At 41.6% G+C, this 15035-nt stretch overlaps 3 protein-coding genes across 6 annotated transcripts in view; 2 read left to right on the top strand and 1 right to left on the bottom strand.

The window, feature by feature from the left end:
* Positions 1 to 575: 575 nt before the first annotated feature.
* LOC119033199 (F-box only protein 40) lies at positions 576 to 6410 on the top strand. Its single transcript, XM_037122965.1, has 5 exons — positions 576 to 660; positions 974 to 1009; positions 1512 to 3386; positions 5550 to 5693; positions 6264 to 6410. The coding sequence occupies exons 2-5, from the start codon at positions 1007 to 1009 to the stop codon at positions 6324 to 6326; spliced, it is 2085 nt and encodes a 694-aa protein (XP_036978860.1). The 5' UTR covers positions 576 to 660; positions 974 to 1006; the 3' UTR covers positions 6327 to 6410.
* Positions 6411 to 6552: 142 nt separating this feature from the next.
* Positions 6553 to 9151, bottom strand: ttc36 (tetratricopeptide repeat domain 36). Its single transcript, XM_037123022.1, has 3 exons — positions 9035 to 9151; positions 8612 to 8800; positions 6553 to 6880 (listed from the first exon to the last, which is right to left on the bottom strand). The coding sequence occupies exons 1-3, from the start codon at positions 9138 to 9140 to the stop codon at positions 6612 to 6614; spliced, it is 564 nt and encodes a 187-aa protein (XP_036978917.1). The 5' UTR covers positions 9141 to 9151; the 3' UTR covers positions 6553 to 6611.
* Positions 9152 to 9662: 511 nt separating this feature from the next.
* Positions 9663 to 15035, top strand: part of nectin1b (nectin cell adhesion molecule 1b) — a 241141-nt gene continuing 235768 nt past the window's right edge. For all 4 annotated transcript variants that reach the window (XM_037122980.1, XM_037123009.1, XM_037123000.1 and 1 more), the window contains exons 1-3: positions 9663 to 9754; positions 10146 to 10264; positions 10574 to 10681. The gene's annotated coding sequence lies outside the window, so the exon portion shown is untranslated. The remainder of the gene's footprint in view (positions 9755 to 10145; positions 10265 to 10573; positions 10682 to 15035) is intronic.

The following is a 15035-nucleotide window of genomic DNA, read 5'->3' as shown; positions in this document are numbered from 1 at the left end:
TCATGAAAAATACCTTTTTGATCTGTCATTGTAACCCCAAAGACTTCAACTCATCCTGCTTCTGAGTTTTATCTGACAGCAGGGGCGGCTGCTGGAGAAAGAGTCGCTCCAGTTTTTGAAAGTGTGTTAGTGACATCTGGTGGAGGTTGTGGAGCAGGACGAGCCTCCATACGGCATGTTACACTTTGCCGTATACATGAAGAAATAAACAGCTATATGAAAAACAAATACTCACAATCATTTCATTTTTGAACTCTAAATGCAACTTTGGTAATGAGAGAAAATATATTTCAAAAAGTGCTTCATTACTAATCAAGCATTTGCACATGTTCCTATCATTTTGTGCATGTAAACAAACACAGCCTGGTAGAATAAAAGCTCGATAGGATGGCGTACGTGTACACAGGCTGTTGTTATAGGTCGTGCAGTAGTTAAACTGTTGAGAGCCTGGATTACCTGCTATTATCACCACCCTCTCACAGTGGAGCAGCGGTGGGGGCTGTAACTTGACCTTGCCTCTTAATGGCTGTGTGACAATGGTGCCCCGTCCCACTGGCCTGTCTGCCCCTCTGTTGTGTCCATTTATATTGTCCAGACACAGTGCAGAGGTTATTCGGAGGTGCCGGCAGACACAAGGTGACGGGCTCAGAGGAACAAAGGGTGAGAAATGTGACCGTTGCTGCTGCAGTTGTTCACTTTTACTTTTTACTAAAATGCAGTTTTGAGTTTGTTGCTCTTTTGTTTACCTGAAATTCCTCTTTGCATGCTAATGATAATGTATTTATGTTTCTCAATTAACTGTGTATTTTAAAAAGATGAACTTGCATCAATTATTGATGTAAAGTGAGTGTATCAGGACACACCTCACCATTATCTTCATGTTTTTTATCCATATTAGTCAGACTTGTTCATTAACAAAACATACAATCTGTATAAAAATGCAATGATTTTAACATTTGACCATGTCCTCCAGCGGCGATTCTGGATTGAAGGCTCTTCTACCAGAATGGTAAATGCTTTTATTTTCACTGTTTGATATCTGCACTGAAGATTTGTGGCAACACTTCATACTGAGGGTGCAAATCATAATTACTGCATGACTCATTATGATCTAACGCATGTATTAATGCAGGATTATCACAGATCCCCATTGTCACCATTAACACATTATCAAGTCACTCTGACTGCTCATGATTAGTTCACACTGATCATCAGTGAGGAAATGTTCATTTATTGGTACTTGCATGAGGCATGAACTGATATGCAAAAAGGGTGGGTGTACTTTATTAGACAGATGAAAATTACTGCAATTCGGTCATTTTTTTTAGATACTTTTACCTTATGAGTATTTTTTTCAATTGTATAATCTAACCTGTATTTAAGAATTACACCATCATCAGCAGATTTAATATAAAATGTGATTCTGACATGCATTTGTAGCTTATAATCAGCTGCAGTATGGACCTTGAAATGTTCCCTCCTCTTCTTTGATGTGTTATTTCCCTGTTAAGGTGAGGAGCAGAAAGACACATGACGGCCGCCATGAGCATTGTGACAAGTGTTACAATGTCCACTGTCACTTCCCGGTGCAGATTTCGGTCTCGTGCTTGATCATCAGTTGTCGTAAGAACTGTGGAGCCGTCCTCCATATGTGCAAGCTGGAGGAGCACCAGCTTCTCTGCCCCAATGAGACGGTCCCCTGCCTCAACGCCACCTATGGCTGCCCTCTCAGCATGCTGCGCCACAGGCTGGCCAAACACCTGGAGGTGTGCCCTGCCAGCGTGGTCTGCTGCTCTCAGGAGTGGAACCGCTGGCCTGTCTCAGAAACTGATCTGACCTTCTACAAAAATGTTTCAGAAAACCTTCAAACTGAAGTGAATCTCGATGTTGCTATGGCTCTCAGGGACCAAGAGCTGCTGTTTCGATCCATCAAAATGAAGAACATTTTTCCTGAGCTGATGTTGGATGATCCTGCCTGTCAGGATGTTACTGCTGGGGGCCACAATCCTTCAGGAGAAGCAGCCTGCGCTTCAGTTTGTGGTGAATTTACAGAAAATGGTTGCACAAAGATGGAGGAGCAACTGAGCCAAGAGGAGAGGGATGCTTTGGCAAAGAGCAGGGACGTCGATAATATTCAGAACTACAGCTCCTGGGAGAAAATATTCAAGAAGGAGATGGATGGATGCAAGCAAACTGTCCAAAACCTGAATAAGATGGAGGAAAGTGGAGAGAAAAGGGGAGAGTGTGAACCATCAAACTGTCAGGGAGAGACGAGAGACTCACATCTGAGCCAACGGAATGCTGCTGCTGCTCCGAGCATGAATGGAGCTACTGGCCTTGCTCCATGGCAAGATGGGGTTCTTGAGAGGTTAGGCAGGGAGGTAAACATTGCTGAATATAACATGTACCTGGTGCACAACGGGGCAATGCTCATTAACTTTGGCCAACTTGCAGCATGCACCCCGAGAGAAAAGGATTTTGTTTACGGGAATCTGGAGCCCATCGAGGTTGAAACCGTCCGAACATTCAACGTTCCTACAAGCTATCGAGCAAAGCGCCACCACCTGAAGGACCCCTTGAACAAGAAGGCAACCAAACACAAGAGCGTCGACACTGCAGATCTGACCCTGCCAGGCGAGGGTCTCCCAAAGTGTGACGAGGTCGACGCCACACTCCTGTGTTGCCTAGAAAAGGAACTGAAAGGCCACTTCATCTCAGAGAGTGTGGGGATAGATGGTCTTTACGTGGATACTGGAACGCAAACGTACGACTTCGCCTCTGCTCCGTTCAGGACAGACGCTTCGCTTGCTGACGTCATCGCAGACAAACCTCGTAGCCTTTATGTACATGTCGAAGCAGAGTCCGTCACCAGAAGACACAACAAAACAAGCTCAGCCTTCAGCTACATGTGTGGTCACTTCTTTCGCCGTGACGAATACCGCTGTCATTTCAGGAATGTGCACTCCGACATACAGGCCTCGATTAGCGGCTGGTTCCAGCAGCGCTGCCCCTTGCAATACCTCGGCTGCACTTTCACACAGACGAGGTTCCACCCTGCCGGTCACAAGGGCACAATCAAATTCTGCCAAGATGTCAGCACCTTCGTCCTCCAGCCAGAGGTCCCCTCACCACTCTGTGAAGGTGGGAAAACCTTCGGCTGTCACAGAAATGCTGAACATAATCTGGATCCCCTGAGCAGCCTGCCCCTGGAGATCCTTCAGCACGTGGCTGCGTACCTGGACAGCTTTACATTATCTCAGCTGTCGCAGGTTTCCCATCTGATGAGAGAGGTGTGTGCCACGCTGTTGCAGGAGAGAGGGATGGTTTCTCTCAAGTGGGAAAAGACACATTCCCAGGAGGGAAGCTCCTGGAGCTGTCGAAAGAAAGTAAGTATCCTAAGGATTTCCATTGCCTGAACCATCTATCCTTATCCTTATATATATATATATATATATATACACACACCCACATATTTGTTTATTAAACCCAGTCAACTCTGTCCTTTGATCTCAACCTTGTACACAGAGAGGAAGTAAACACAAGGCCAGACTTCTAAACCAGGTGTCACCATCATTCTGTTTACTGTCATTAGAAAATGTCAGTCATTCATAGCGTGACAGCTGCTGCATTGTAAAACACTTTCCACAGTCCTTACTAACAATATTACAAACTGAATCACAGCCGTGTTGGCAACAGTTTATAGGTTTCCAGTGAAGCAGCCACCGGGGATTTGCTGCATTTTTTCTGTGTCCCTATCAAACCCAGTGACATGTGGGGGGTTGGCACCATCAGGAAGTGCTTTGGGGAAAAAAAATAAATAAAAATGTTGTGTTCTTTGCTCACTTTGGTTTCCAAGAAATGGTTTAAGAAGCAGACAGTTGAGCTAAACTATCATTTAGTTTTGCAACATGGTTTTGTTCTTCTGTTAAATATTACAAAAAGAAAAACGACTTTTTTAATACGCTAATACGCAGAAAATACGCTGATACAAAGTGAAATACAGTCGTTTATAAGCAACCAGTGCTACTTTTTTCCTTGATAGCAGACAGTGGAGTGATTATGAGGGGGGTTTCTGTGTTTACATTAGAGCCATAAGCTCAACCTTAGACTGCCTGGCTCAGACCACAAGACCACAGGGACGCCTAGTGGTCTAGTGGTCTGAACATGGTGGATGCCTCCAGCTGCCTGGACTTTGGGAGATTATCCTCATCCTGTCTGAAATCCAATGAGGATGGAATTTTAACTGACTCAAACCCATGACCATTGAGCTATTACCATTAAAGCTCATGCTTCTGTAGGGAAAACTGTGCATGAGATGCCATCGAATGTGCAGGATCACTCGATGAGTTCCCAATTTATTGATTAACAGTGCACCATGTTGATGGGAAAAATCTTCATTGACTGATTTTCATGCTTAAACAAACTTTCTTTACATGACTGAATAAAGCGAATACACAAACTGTATTAAAGGACAACAAAATTCATATTGAATTACTTTGTATATTTGTGGCGGACCCTGCCACCTTTCGAGCTTCAAACCATGTTTTGGGATTGTATTTTCCTTGGAGAACAACTTGAAATAATACATATTTTTGAGTTTGTATTTCCTTATCAGTATTGTAAATATTACATTTCTGAGTCTCTCAATTTCGTTTCCAAAACTACGCAGTTCACCTTTAGTTAATGAACTGTTGCAGCTTTAGTTTCAGCAGCACAATGTTTTTAAGAGCTTTGGCTGTTTGTGTCAAATTATCCCATCGAACAGCCAAGCAGGTAGGAAAACAATTTAAAATCTTTGACAGCTCATACAAATAGTTTATGTGACACATTAGTGGATGGAAATTAGAAGTGCTGTTGACAAAACAGTTTAAAAAAAAAAAAAAAAAACAAGAATCTCTCTAGACAATCTGTTTAAGCAGGTGAAACCTTTGATGTGAAACCAGGATTTCTTGTTGTTGTTGTTTTTTCTTCTTGTGATTCACAGAAATTAACTCGAACCTTAATTACCGCCTGATTACCATAATCTAAAAAACAGTCTTGCTGTTGCTCTTTGGTTCACTCTACCAATTCTTTTCCCCATCTGTTAAGTGGTTTGTCGGATATCCTGCAGACAGGCAAACAAACAAACCCTGGAGCTAATATAGGTGGCATAAAATGCACAACAGTGTATTTTTATATCTCCGTGCTGCAGAGATCATGGGACACGGAGCGTGCTGATGATATCAGGGATGTGGAATGGCCCGAGGCCTGGCTGCCAGTAAACACCGTGCTACCATAACAAGACAGATATGTGATCATTCATGGAAACAAAGTGCTGGTGGGACTGTGTGGTGACAGCTGGGTATTTGCTCCCAAATGAAGGGCATCATTTGTATAAGTTGTAATGGATAGATACAGAAATAACATTGTGTGATATAAATACACTGTGATCCAGTTTCCATGGACATCATACATGAATACATCCTCATGGCTATAGCCGCGGTATGCTTGATAGATTCCGTGACAGCAGCCTTCTACACCTCCTTCAGCTTTGCCTCTGTGTTTCACAGGTTTGGGAGTTCAGCAGTCTGTTCTCCTCTGTGGACAGATGGAGCTTCAGCAACACTCCCTCCATGTCAGATCACCTGAAGACCTGCTCCTTCTACCAGAGAGAGGAGCGCACCCAGCCGGTGGCCTTAGCCTGCCTGGGAGAGGTCAGAGACAAATATGCAGAAGTAAAGCATAAAAGATAAATGCTCCTGGTCCCTCAGCTCAGTGGGCGAACCACAGCAAGAGCCATGCCATGTATAGAATCACTCAGACCTGATATATATGCATCCACAAAACTGTGAAGTGGATAAAACCGCTGCATACACAGAAACAGGAAGGAAACGCTGTGCTGGAGCCCAGCAGACAGATACTGTATGTGTGAAGAATTCAATTTGGCATAAACTTCAATATGTGAAGATTTCGATGAGGTTTACTGAACTGCTATTTTCTTGTAGCGTCTCCTCAAATCATTTTGCCTCTAAGTACGCAAAAGAAGAAGATGGATTAATCTAAGAAGTTTTTATTGAGAGAGGATGAAACTACAATAATCCCCCTGAAGACTCTGAATCCACAGAATGATATGGTGTCTGAGAGGAGCTATCTGTTACGATGTCTGTAATATCAGATCATTTGCAAATGTTTGGCATCCTGAGCTGAACTGTGTTGTTTGTTCTGTCTTATTTCATTCTTGTGGTGAAAAAACATTTAATCTCCAATTTAGCTGTTGTTTTCAGCGTGTGACAAGACTGACATCTCCTGGAGAAAAGCTGAAGTGCGTCGCCTGTGTGGAACCATGACAGAAGTCAGGATCATGTCCTGCATGTCATATGTGATTAAACACAACTGTGCATGCTTCGTGAGGACAACACTGACAGCTTTGTTTCTAATTTAGATGACCTTTTGTTGAGGAAAGTAGGGGACTGTCACGTATGTGTGTCACTGACAATATACATGTATGCTGACATGCAGCTGGCCTCATTTATTCTACCACAGCACAGTCAGTGAAATTAAAAAAACACCAAAGAAGACACAGAGGTATTTTATTAAAAAGAAACACAAAAGGTGTAAAAGTAACAAACTGTCTAGATGAACTCCTGCATCTCTGGGTTGCGTAGCTTGTTGATCACCTGCGATAGCATTTTGTTGCACAATGCCGCATACGGATTAAGAGCCACAGCCTGCTGTCTAGCAAATTCACTCCCAAGTGCAGCTGCTTTCTCAAAATCTGCTCTGGCTTCATCATCCTGGCATGCTAATCGACGTAAAAGGCCTCTCTGCACCAGCCCCTGGCAGGCTGTCCGTCCCCTGCCGCCGCTCAGAGAGATGGCTCGGTCCAGGTCCTCCAGCGCTCCTGAGAGGAGAGGAAAGCACTACTGTGAGACAACCACATGTCTGGGAAGGCTGATTTTCAATTTGTTATGTTAAACAGGCCACTCAGTCTGGGCTCGGAGTCTGAATTGTCATTTGAATCACTGTGCAACCAAGTGTTGTAGGGAATGCAGTCAAATAAAAGATGCACATACAGTGCTTCCAGTACTATCAGACTGTAACCAGGGTTGAAAAAAGCACCCAACAATAAAGATATCGCGCTTAAATATGACTTTGGTAAAAGTTAGTCATCCATATGAACATTACTAAGTAATATTCTTAAAGTAGATGATACAAAATGTACTTTAAACTGTTACAAGGTCCTGTAAGAACTTCGATTCATCCTCAGCACTCAGACATTATTTTTTATTTCTTTACTTTATGACTTAATTCGTGAGAAAGTTCTTTTTTTGCATTTCATTCCCAACCTGTCAAATACTGATGCTTCTGGACAGCAAGCAACCCGACCCTGCAATCCCATAGTGAGGGTATTCTGACAAACTGGACTCGTGATTATATCCAACATGCATAAACCAAAATCTGACCTGGTAACAAACACAGTATCAATAATAATTCTATAGAAATGCCCAATTGTTCTAGCTGATGGTCTCATTTGCTTATGTACGTCGCAACCACTTCCACAACCATTTAGCATCACAAGTCATTTTCTGGCAACAAAGTGTCCTTTGGAACAAAATGATAATATATATATTTACATGTATGTTTATACTGCGTAATATGGGTCAGATCAGATATTTAGCTTTTCTATGATCAAAGTAATTTTTTTGTGTTGTTTTTTTCGTTGGCTCTGATGCAGCATATAATCTTCAAAATAACCAGTAAATAAAGTTATTAAATAAATGTAGTAGAGAATAAAGTCTAATATCTGATGCCAGTGGAAGAATAAACAGTATATGTAACTATAAAAAACCTAAAAAAAATGTACAGTAGTACTTAGTAAGTACTTAAGTACTTAAGTACAGTACTTAAGTAAATGTACTTAGTTACATTACGTCACTGTATATAGCCAACAGCTGTTTTTCATTAATCACACCATAAGTATAGCAGCGGTCTCAGTTATGTCATGTACATTATCAATACATACATACATAATTTGCTCATCTGTAACACAGCAGTGATTCAGGCAGTGCTCAGACTTTTAGGCAGAAATGTGTCTACAATATTCAGAAGATCTTGTTAGTCAGCTTGAACGACGACTGGCACCAGGTAACACACAAATTGAAACGCACCAGCTATAAATAGAAACTCCAATATGAGATACTTTAGAGTTGAAGCAAGTAAAATGATGTTATTGAGTGCACGGTGGGATTGACGAAGTGATCTCACTCGAGCAGAAAAATATAACAACTTGGTCACATACAAAAATATTACAACATGATCTTTGGCTTCAGCCTGTTACAGCTGTCATTTTGTCGTTTGTTCATTTCACTGAAGCACACAAGGAATTCTTAAACCTTAAGGCATGGCAGATATGACTAAACTCCATGTATGTTCATTTCATACAACCTTGCCACTCTTATGACAGACAGAACTAACGCAGGGCTAAATCAGAGCCTGTACTGTAACACTGTTGACGGTGCATCAGACGGACACAGGTCTGATAAGGTGTCACGCTGGCCGCAGACTCGACAGTCTGATATGTTGGCACACCGCCGTGTCTGGAAGGGGTTCTTATTGAATTTGTGGCATGTACCTGCTGTGTTTCCCTGCAGCCGCAGGGTCTGTGCCCGGTTGTTATAGGCTGAGGCTCGCTGAGGCAGGATCTGGATTGCCTGGCTGAACAGTTGAAGTGCAGCTTGCAAATCCCCAGCCTCTGCTGCAGAGACACCCTGCGTCTCCAACTCTTTCACTTGCTTCAGCAACTCCATGTCAAAGCCACTGTCTGGCAGGGGGAGATAAACAGGTTGAAAAAGCACTCAAACTCAATTGACAGGTACCGTGGCAAGGAAAACACAGAAATGTCACCCAGAAATCAACTTGGATTAAAATGTCATGTTTTTTTTTTAGTTCCAGGAATGGGACGCGTTCAAATAAATTCAATATGCTGTGAAATGATAAACATAAAAAGCTGTGACATGATATGTGGAGACACATCAAGTCGGAGGCACACGCTCACCATCATCAATTAATTCCTCCTCTTGGTTCAGGCCAGGGATGTCTCCGAAGGGGGTGCTGGGGTTGAATATAGCTTGGAGTACAGCTCTGTCATGTGCTGAGGCCATCTTGCCAGTATCTGTGAAGAAAGCAGGCAAAAAAGAGAAAATCCTGACACCTAAAATACAGCTGGGTGGAGAGTTCGTCCTCCCCTTACTTCTGCCATTTCCAGCAGCCAATCAAAGAAGGGGGTGGAAGCAGATCTGGACTTTGAGATTCGCCTGCACTGAGCACATCTGTATTTGGTTAACTCAAAAATGCAGGCCAGGGATAAACACAGAGCCGCTGTTAGAAGGGAAAATGGAGACAGAGTGAAAATGATCTCAAATGTTCATTAGATGATTCCTGCTCAGTGCGAAAGAGTGAAAACGCTTTAGCATGCTGTGAAAACTCCAGTAAGAAAATATATGTGTTCATTTAAAATTAGGAGATGCCTTGGGGGCAGTAGGTAGTAGATAATCATTTAGCAGAAAATATGGACATATTTCCAGAAAGACTGATGAAAATTAATGATCATTAGTAGCCACAGGTGGCAGCACTGAGCGCCATGCATAATTTAACAAGTGAGTAAGACAGGAGCGATCCACCATCTTGGATCTTGAACAGGCTGGTGTCTGTTGGACACATGACACATGGAAGTGAAATCTCTTGAACTGTTGCAGAGACGTTCATGTTCACTCTGGTGGGTTTGTGTTTTACATTTGTATCTAATAAACAACCTTGTAGGCATCAAATGTCTTTAACTATTGTGGGCTAGTGCTCCATCCAGAAACTAGACAGGCAGAGTCAAACAATGTACCAAATGTTTGAATTAATTTTGTCTGTGAAAAAAGAGCAACAGGAGGTATGTTGCCCCGTCAACAGCAGCCAAGATAGTAGACTATTAGTAGAGCCGTCGTCAGGCACTGCTAGCTAATGGAGACTGAGTGAATTTTGAGGTTTTTTAGGTCATATACTGAAGCTCCAGAGCGGTGACCTACCAACTCAAAGTGTCAATACTCGACGAGTTGGGTGAGCGTCTCAAAAGTCAACTTCCTTAAAGTATAATATTTGCTATTTCATTCCACCTCTAGGTCAGATGGATAAAACTGAGAGAACACTCTTCAGACCGGGGCCAGAAACCAGAGCTACATAGCCAGCAGCGGTTTTGCTGTTGACAGATTGAAAAGCAAGAGGGAAGCTTCAGTGAATGGTGCAACTCATTAATTTCCACTTGACAGGCTTTAGACGGATTTCAATATAGTTTCATGTCTTAAACAATGTGGAACTATTACTTGGAGGCAGCTAATGATGGCAGCCTTTGAGAATAAGGCTGACAGATATATGGACCACCGGTGAAGGAGGAAAACTATTCTGTCTCACTCTTGAGCTGTTGCATTGATGCCTCCAGAACAATCAAACTGTACCAGGAGAATTACTCATGGACTCGCCATCAATAGGTTTGATTTACTGCTTTACTTGCACTTTGCTGGCAGCAGAAAATAACCAGATTCTCTTGCAGGAGACATCCGGATGAAATATCACAGCTCAAATTCTGATTTTTGCTGAATTTGCTGACCCAGAGGTTGACGCACTTTGGTGAATTGATACAGAATAAGCTCTTCTAAAGGTAAGAAAAATATTTCATGAACTCAATGCAGTGTGATACAGTTTGGTGACTGAATGTTTCTTGGTCTGAGAGTTTGAGGCTCTGCAGTTTACATCAGCCTCATTTTGTTGTTCTGGTTCTGGGGTTCACAGCAGTGTGGCTGGTCTCTGACAGTTTGTGACATGTGTTTAGGTGCTATGAGCAGAATAGCCGAGTTCCAGATGTTGATGTACTGATGGGAGGCTTGTCTTCTTCTGGGATGACTGGCACTGCAGGTTTCTCTGATGCCATTTTGCAAGAATGCTTTAAGTAGGCCAGTGCTGTGACTACATCATTTATCTCATGCCTGCACTGGGGTTGGGTATTGCTCATATTTGAACCACTACTGTACCTTAAAGGTAACCGTACACAACAACACCTTCTTTTGGTTCTTTACTCTCTCTCTAATAACAAAAACATCTCATCGCCAAAAGCAAAGACGAAGAAACACTGACGTTGTTATGTTGTTGTTGTTGTCACCACAGCAGTGCTTACATACTGCAATATTTCCCCATGAACAGTATGCAATTCATACTAAGGTTTTGAACATACTTAAAAAAATCCCACACACTGTTTTAGCGTGTTAAGGAGTAATGTCTGTAAAGAGTGTCAGACGCAGCCAGTTCTGGCTAACGCTAGATAACATCAACTGAGATAGTGAAAAAGCCAATTATCAGATATCTCAAACAAAATCTCCTCCAATGAGCTAATTAATCACATAAAGATGTCAATGAAGATATTATCAGCTGGCTTTCAGGCCATCAAATACAGTGCACTCGTTAGCTTTAGATACGTTTTTTTATGGACCAGGTGTTTCCTCAGGTTGGACGTGTTGCCGTGCTCAGCTTTGTGTTTTTGCATTAGATATTCCAGCAATTATTGCCGCGACTCACGTGTTACTCCAACATACTTCTCAACTGATTTAATGTAAATGTGGGTAAATAAGACTGATGCAGTTTGGTCAATAAATAATGATTTGGTACCAGCCCAGTGAAATTCCAATTAAGCAGTTACATCCATATATATATATATAGTGCAATCTTAATATTTATGTGGTGAAGCATGTCAGGGGTGATTACCTTATTGTACGATACACAATGATTGTTTGGATCAAAATACTTCATAATATAGAGACACAGTTTCTATGTGACGGGGTCGGATAAAGATGTTAAATTATTATACAATGAACAATTTCCTCTGATCTTTGCTTCTTCTCCCTGTGAAATACCAGGTCGCTGTATCTCCTCAGAATCAAAAGATTATTCAAATGAAAGAGTCTGATGAGGAAAAAGATCTCTCTTTGGTTAAACTGCTCACATCTCAAGCTGTGATGGGGGAACTCAAAAAGACATTGTCTTGATTGAGGAAAACAGCTGGGTACCACTGATGTAAACTGTTGTATTTTAAGCGTACACACAGCGAGCCTGAGGTGTTGGCAACACTGTTCTCACAGTACACAATGTTAATCTATTGTACAAACAAAAGGGTTTTATTACAATGCACAGAAAATCTGTGCAGTACTAATTTTTACATTTTGGGGGACTCGTTTTTGGCTCGTTTTAGGTGGTATTTTGAAAAGCAAAGCAGAAAAAATAAAATAAATCTTCCAATAAGTTGGAAGTTGGATGGCAGATGACAGGAGAAACATCTCAGAATCAGGAGAAAATCAGTGCGTACTTAAACTGTAGTTGTGAAATGAAGAGCACTGGCTCTGTGGGGATCTCCACGACGACAGACACAAGTACAGAGCTGGAGAAAAAAAACAGTCTGAAGAAGAGCTTTCTTGCATGTAACAAATGGCAGATAAGAGTGGCAGGGAACAACAGATATCGCCACAGGGGGAAAGCGAAGTAAGTGATATGAATACAGGTGAGATTGATCAAAACGGTACAGTCGAAACATGGAAGCACTGCAGCTTGTCATAGCTCCCATAACTGCAAACTATCTCCAGCAAACGTGTGTAAAGTGAGCAGATGAAAATGGTTCCACCTCAAAGCTTTTTTACAGTTGTTTCCAATTACTGTCAGCAGTGATCTGGAACAAGAGAGAGCTGGTGGAGGTATGGGCTTTTGGGACTTCTAAACGGATAAGGCAGGTCTGATGCTTGTTAAGAAATGGTCCTCGGTTCGCTGACATTTATATTCACTTCTCAGTAACAATAAGTTCTGGGCTTTGTGTTTTTGCTGGACATTGTATAATGCCAACTTAGACATTCAGAAAATGTTTCTGAGATGCTGTAGGGTACGAGCTACAGTAACAGAGAGCATGCATTATTCAACGTGCGTCCATTCTTTGTAATAGAGACATCAGTAGAGATGTGACTGACTTATGGATGTGGGCTGGTGTTTGTTTTGACCCAGCTACAGTTAAGTCAGTCGTTCTTTAGGGTGAAAAATATGAATTTGCAGTCTCACACAGTCTTGTTTGGTAAGTTGCCTTGAAAATGTGACTAACCGAGCCAAATTATGGCGTCGGTGAGAAATAGATGTGGTGCCATATGTTGATAATTCATGTCTTTTGAAAGGGAGATAAGTTATTTATTCACATACGGCTGGAGGCAAAGGAAAAGCTTTTGATGTGGAGTGCAGCTGATTCTCTATAACCGTAGTTTAGCTAAGACAGCAGTTGGTCTGTGAAGGTAAAAAAAAAGAAATGTTGTCAAGAGAAGCTGCCAGACATACAGAGACACAAAACAGAGAAGTGATTTTGTATAAATAACAAATATTGTCAATATTCACTGTCATTAGCTAATGTTTCACTGTCAGAGAAACTGATGACAAACATCATTTCCGCCACTTTTGGATGTCTGCCATTGTCCAAACATAAGTTCAAGCATAAAGATGGCTGCAACACATTAATTTAGTATTTCATTTATTTTTGTTACTGTTGTTGAAAAAAACAAATGATTCACCAATATCCCCAGAGCTCAGGTGACATCATCTAATATCCAGGCATGTGTAATCCAAAGACCAAAGCTGGCAGGGAACAGAGGAGAAGAGGCAGAGGAGGGGCACAACTGAAAACTAATGAAGTACCACAATTCAAAACTGAAATCAGTGAAGCCCTGGGAACACAGGCAGGAAGACAGGCAGGAATACAGAGGCGCTATGCAGGGTGAGGAATAAATAAGAGAGACGAAAGTCGAACCAACAATGAGTGACGAAAAACACAGGTACTAATTAAGTAATGAACGCAGGTCTATACAGAAAAGGTTGGGGAAAAAGACAAAGCAGGAAGTGGAAAGTAAAACAGGCCACAAAAGGATATTTAATCTACAAACAACTGAACCAAAAACTCAAATCATGATATCAATAGGTACATAGATGCCATCTTGTATTTTTCATGTGCGATAGCCTATTATTCTTCTATTAGCAAGAACTGTGCAGCTATGATTATGTCAGCATGAAAACTTGTAGCAGCAATCCATAGTAATGAAACAAGAATTTAGACCCCTGGCAGATGCATGAAAGGGCCAGAAAAATACTATAATGATAATCAATTAGCCTTTTGCCAATGAAGGTTTCAAGGTGGGAGACCAAATGCAGTGAAGCTCACAGGCAAGCCAGTCTATGCCTGTCAGGCAAACGCTAATACAACTCAGTTACTGGAACATTTGGAATAAGCCTGGGAATTCAGAAGCTATCATGTCGATGACAAGGATATAACTGTGTGGAACTATAGATTTGATTTTAATCATTGCATGCTGGATTCTCAAGATTTCAATATTTCCACATTGCTATAAATACATTCTGACTTTCACTCCATAAAGTCAAGCTTCATATAATAGGATTGCACAGTGTGTGTGTGTGTGTGTGTGTGTATACAGCAGGATATGTGATACTTTAAAGACTCATCTTGCGAGAAAATAATGTGCCTTGATGATACCTGCATGACTAATGCTGCAGGTTTTAAGTATCTAATTTAAACTTCTACTGCTGTACTGCTGCCATTCTATATTCTACAGCCATTCTCAGACTTAATTTAGCCGTGAGAAGAAAATCTGATCAAGACAAATTACTGCAAGGTTTTAAAAAGGCAATTAAAAACCTTACACAGTATAGTTATTTGCCTGGATGATAAAAATCCAAGAGGATTAAAAAAAAAAAAAAAAAAAAGAGCTTCTTGATTGCTGGGCAGAGAGAAGTTTTCTCTTTTTACCACTTGAGAGAGCTCTTGCTGCTTTTATTTCTGCTGGGCCTCTCGCTCTCCATTCACCACGTCAGCACAGATAGTTTGATCCTGCAGGACTCCCATTTTCCCACAGGGTAATAAGAGTTAAAGAGTGAGGGCTAGGCTATCATGTCCACGGTCACTTGGTAAGCAGTAGATTTTCTGC

The sequence above is a fragment of the Acanthopagrus latus genome, chromosome 2 (genome assembly GCF_904848185.1).
Source record: "Acanthopagrus latus isolate v.2019 chromosome 2, fAcaLat1.1, whole genome shotgun sequence".
NCBI lineage: Eukaryota > Metazoa > Chordata > Actinopteri > Spariformes > Sparidae > Acanthopagrus > Acanthopagrus latus.
The sequence above is the reverse complement of the archived record's forward strand: the minus strand, read 5'-3'. Positions and strand labels throughout refer to the sequence as shown.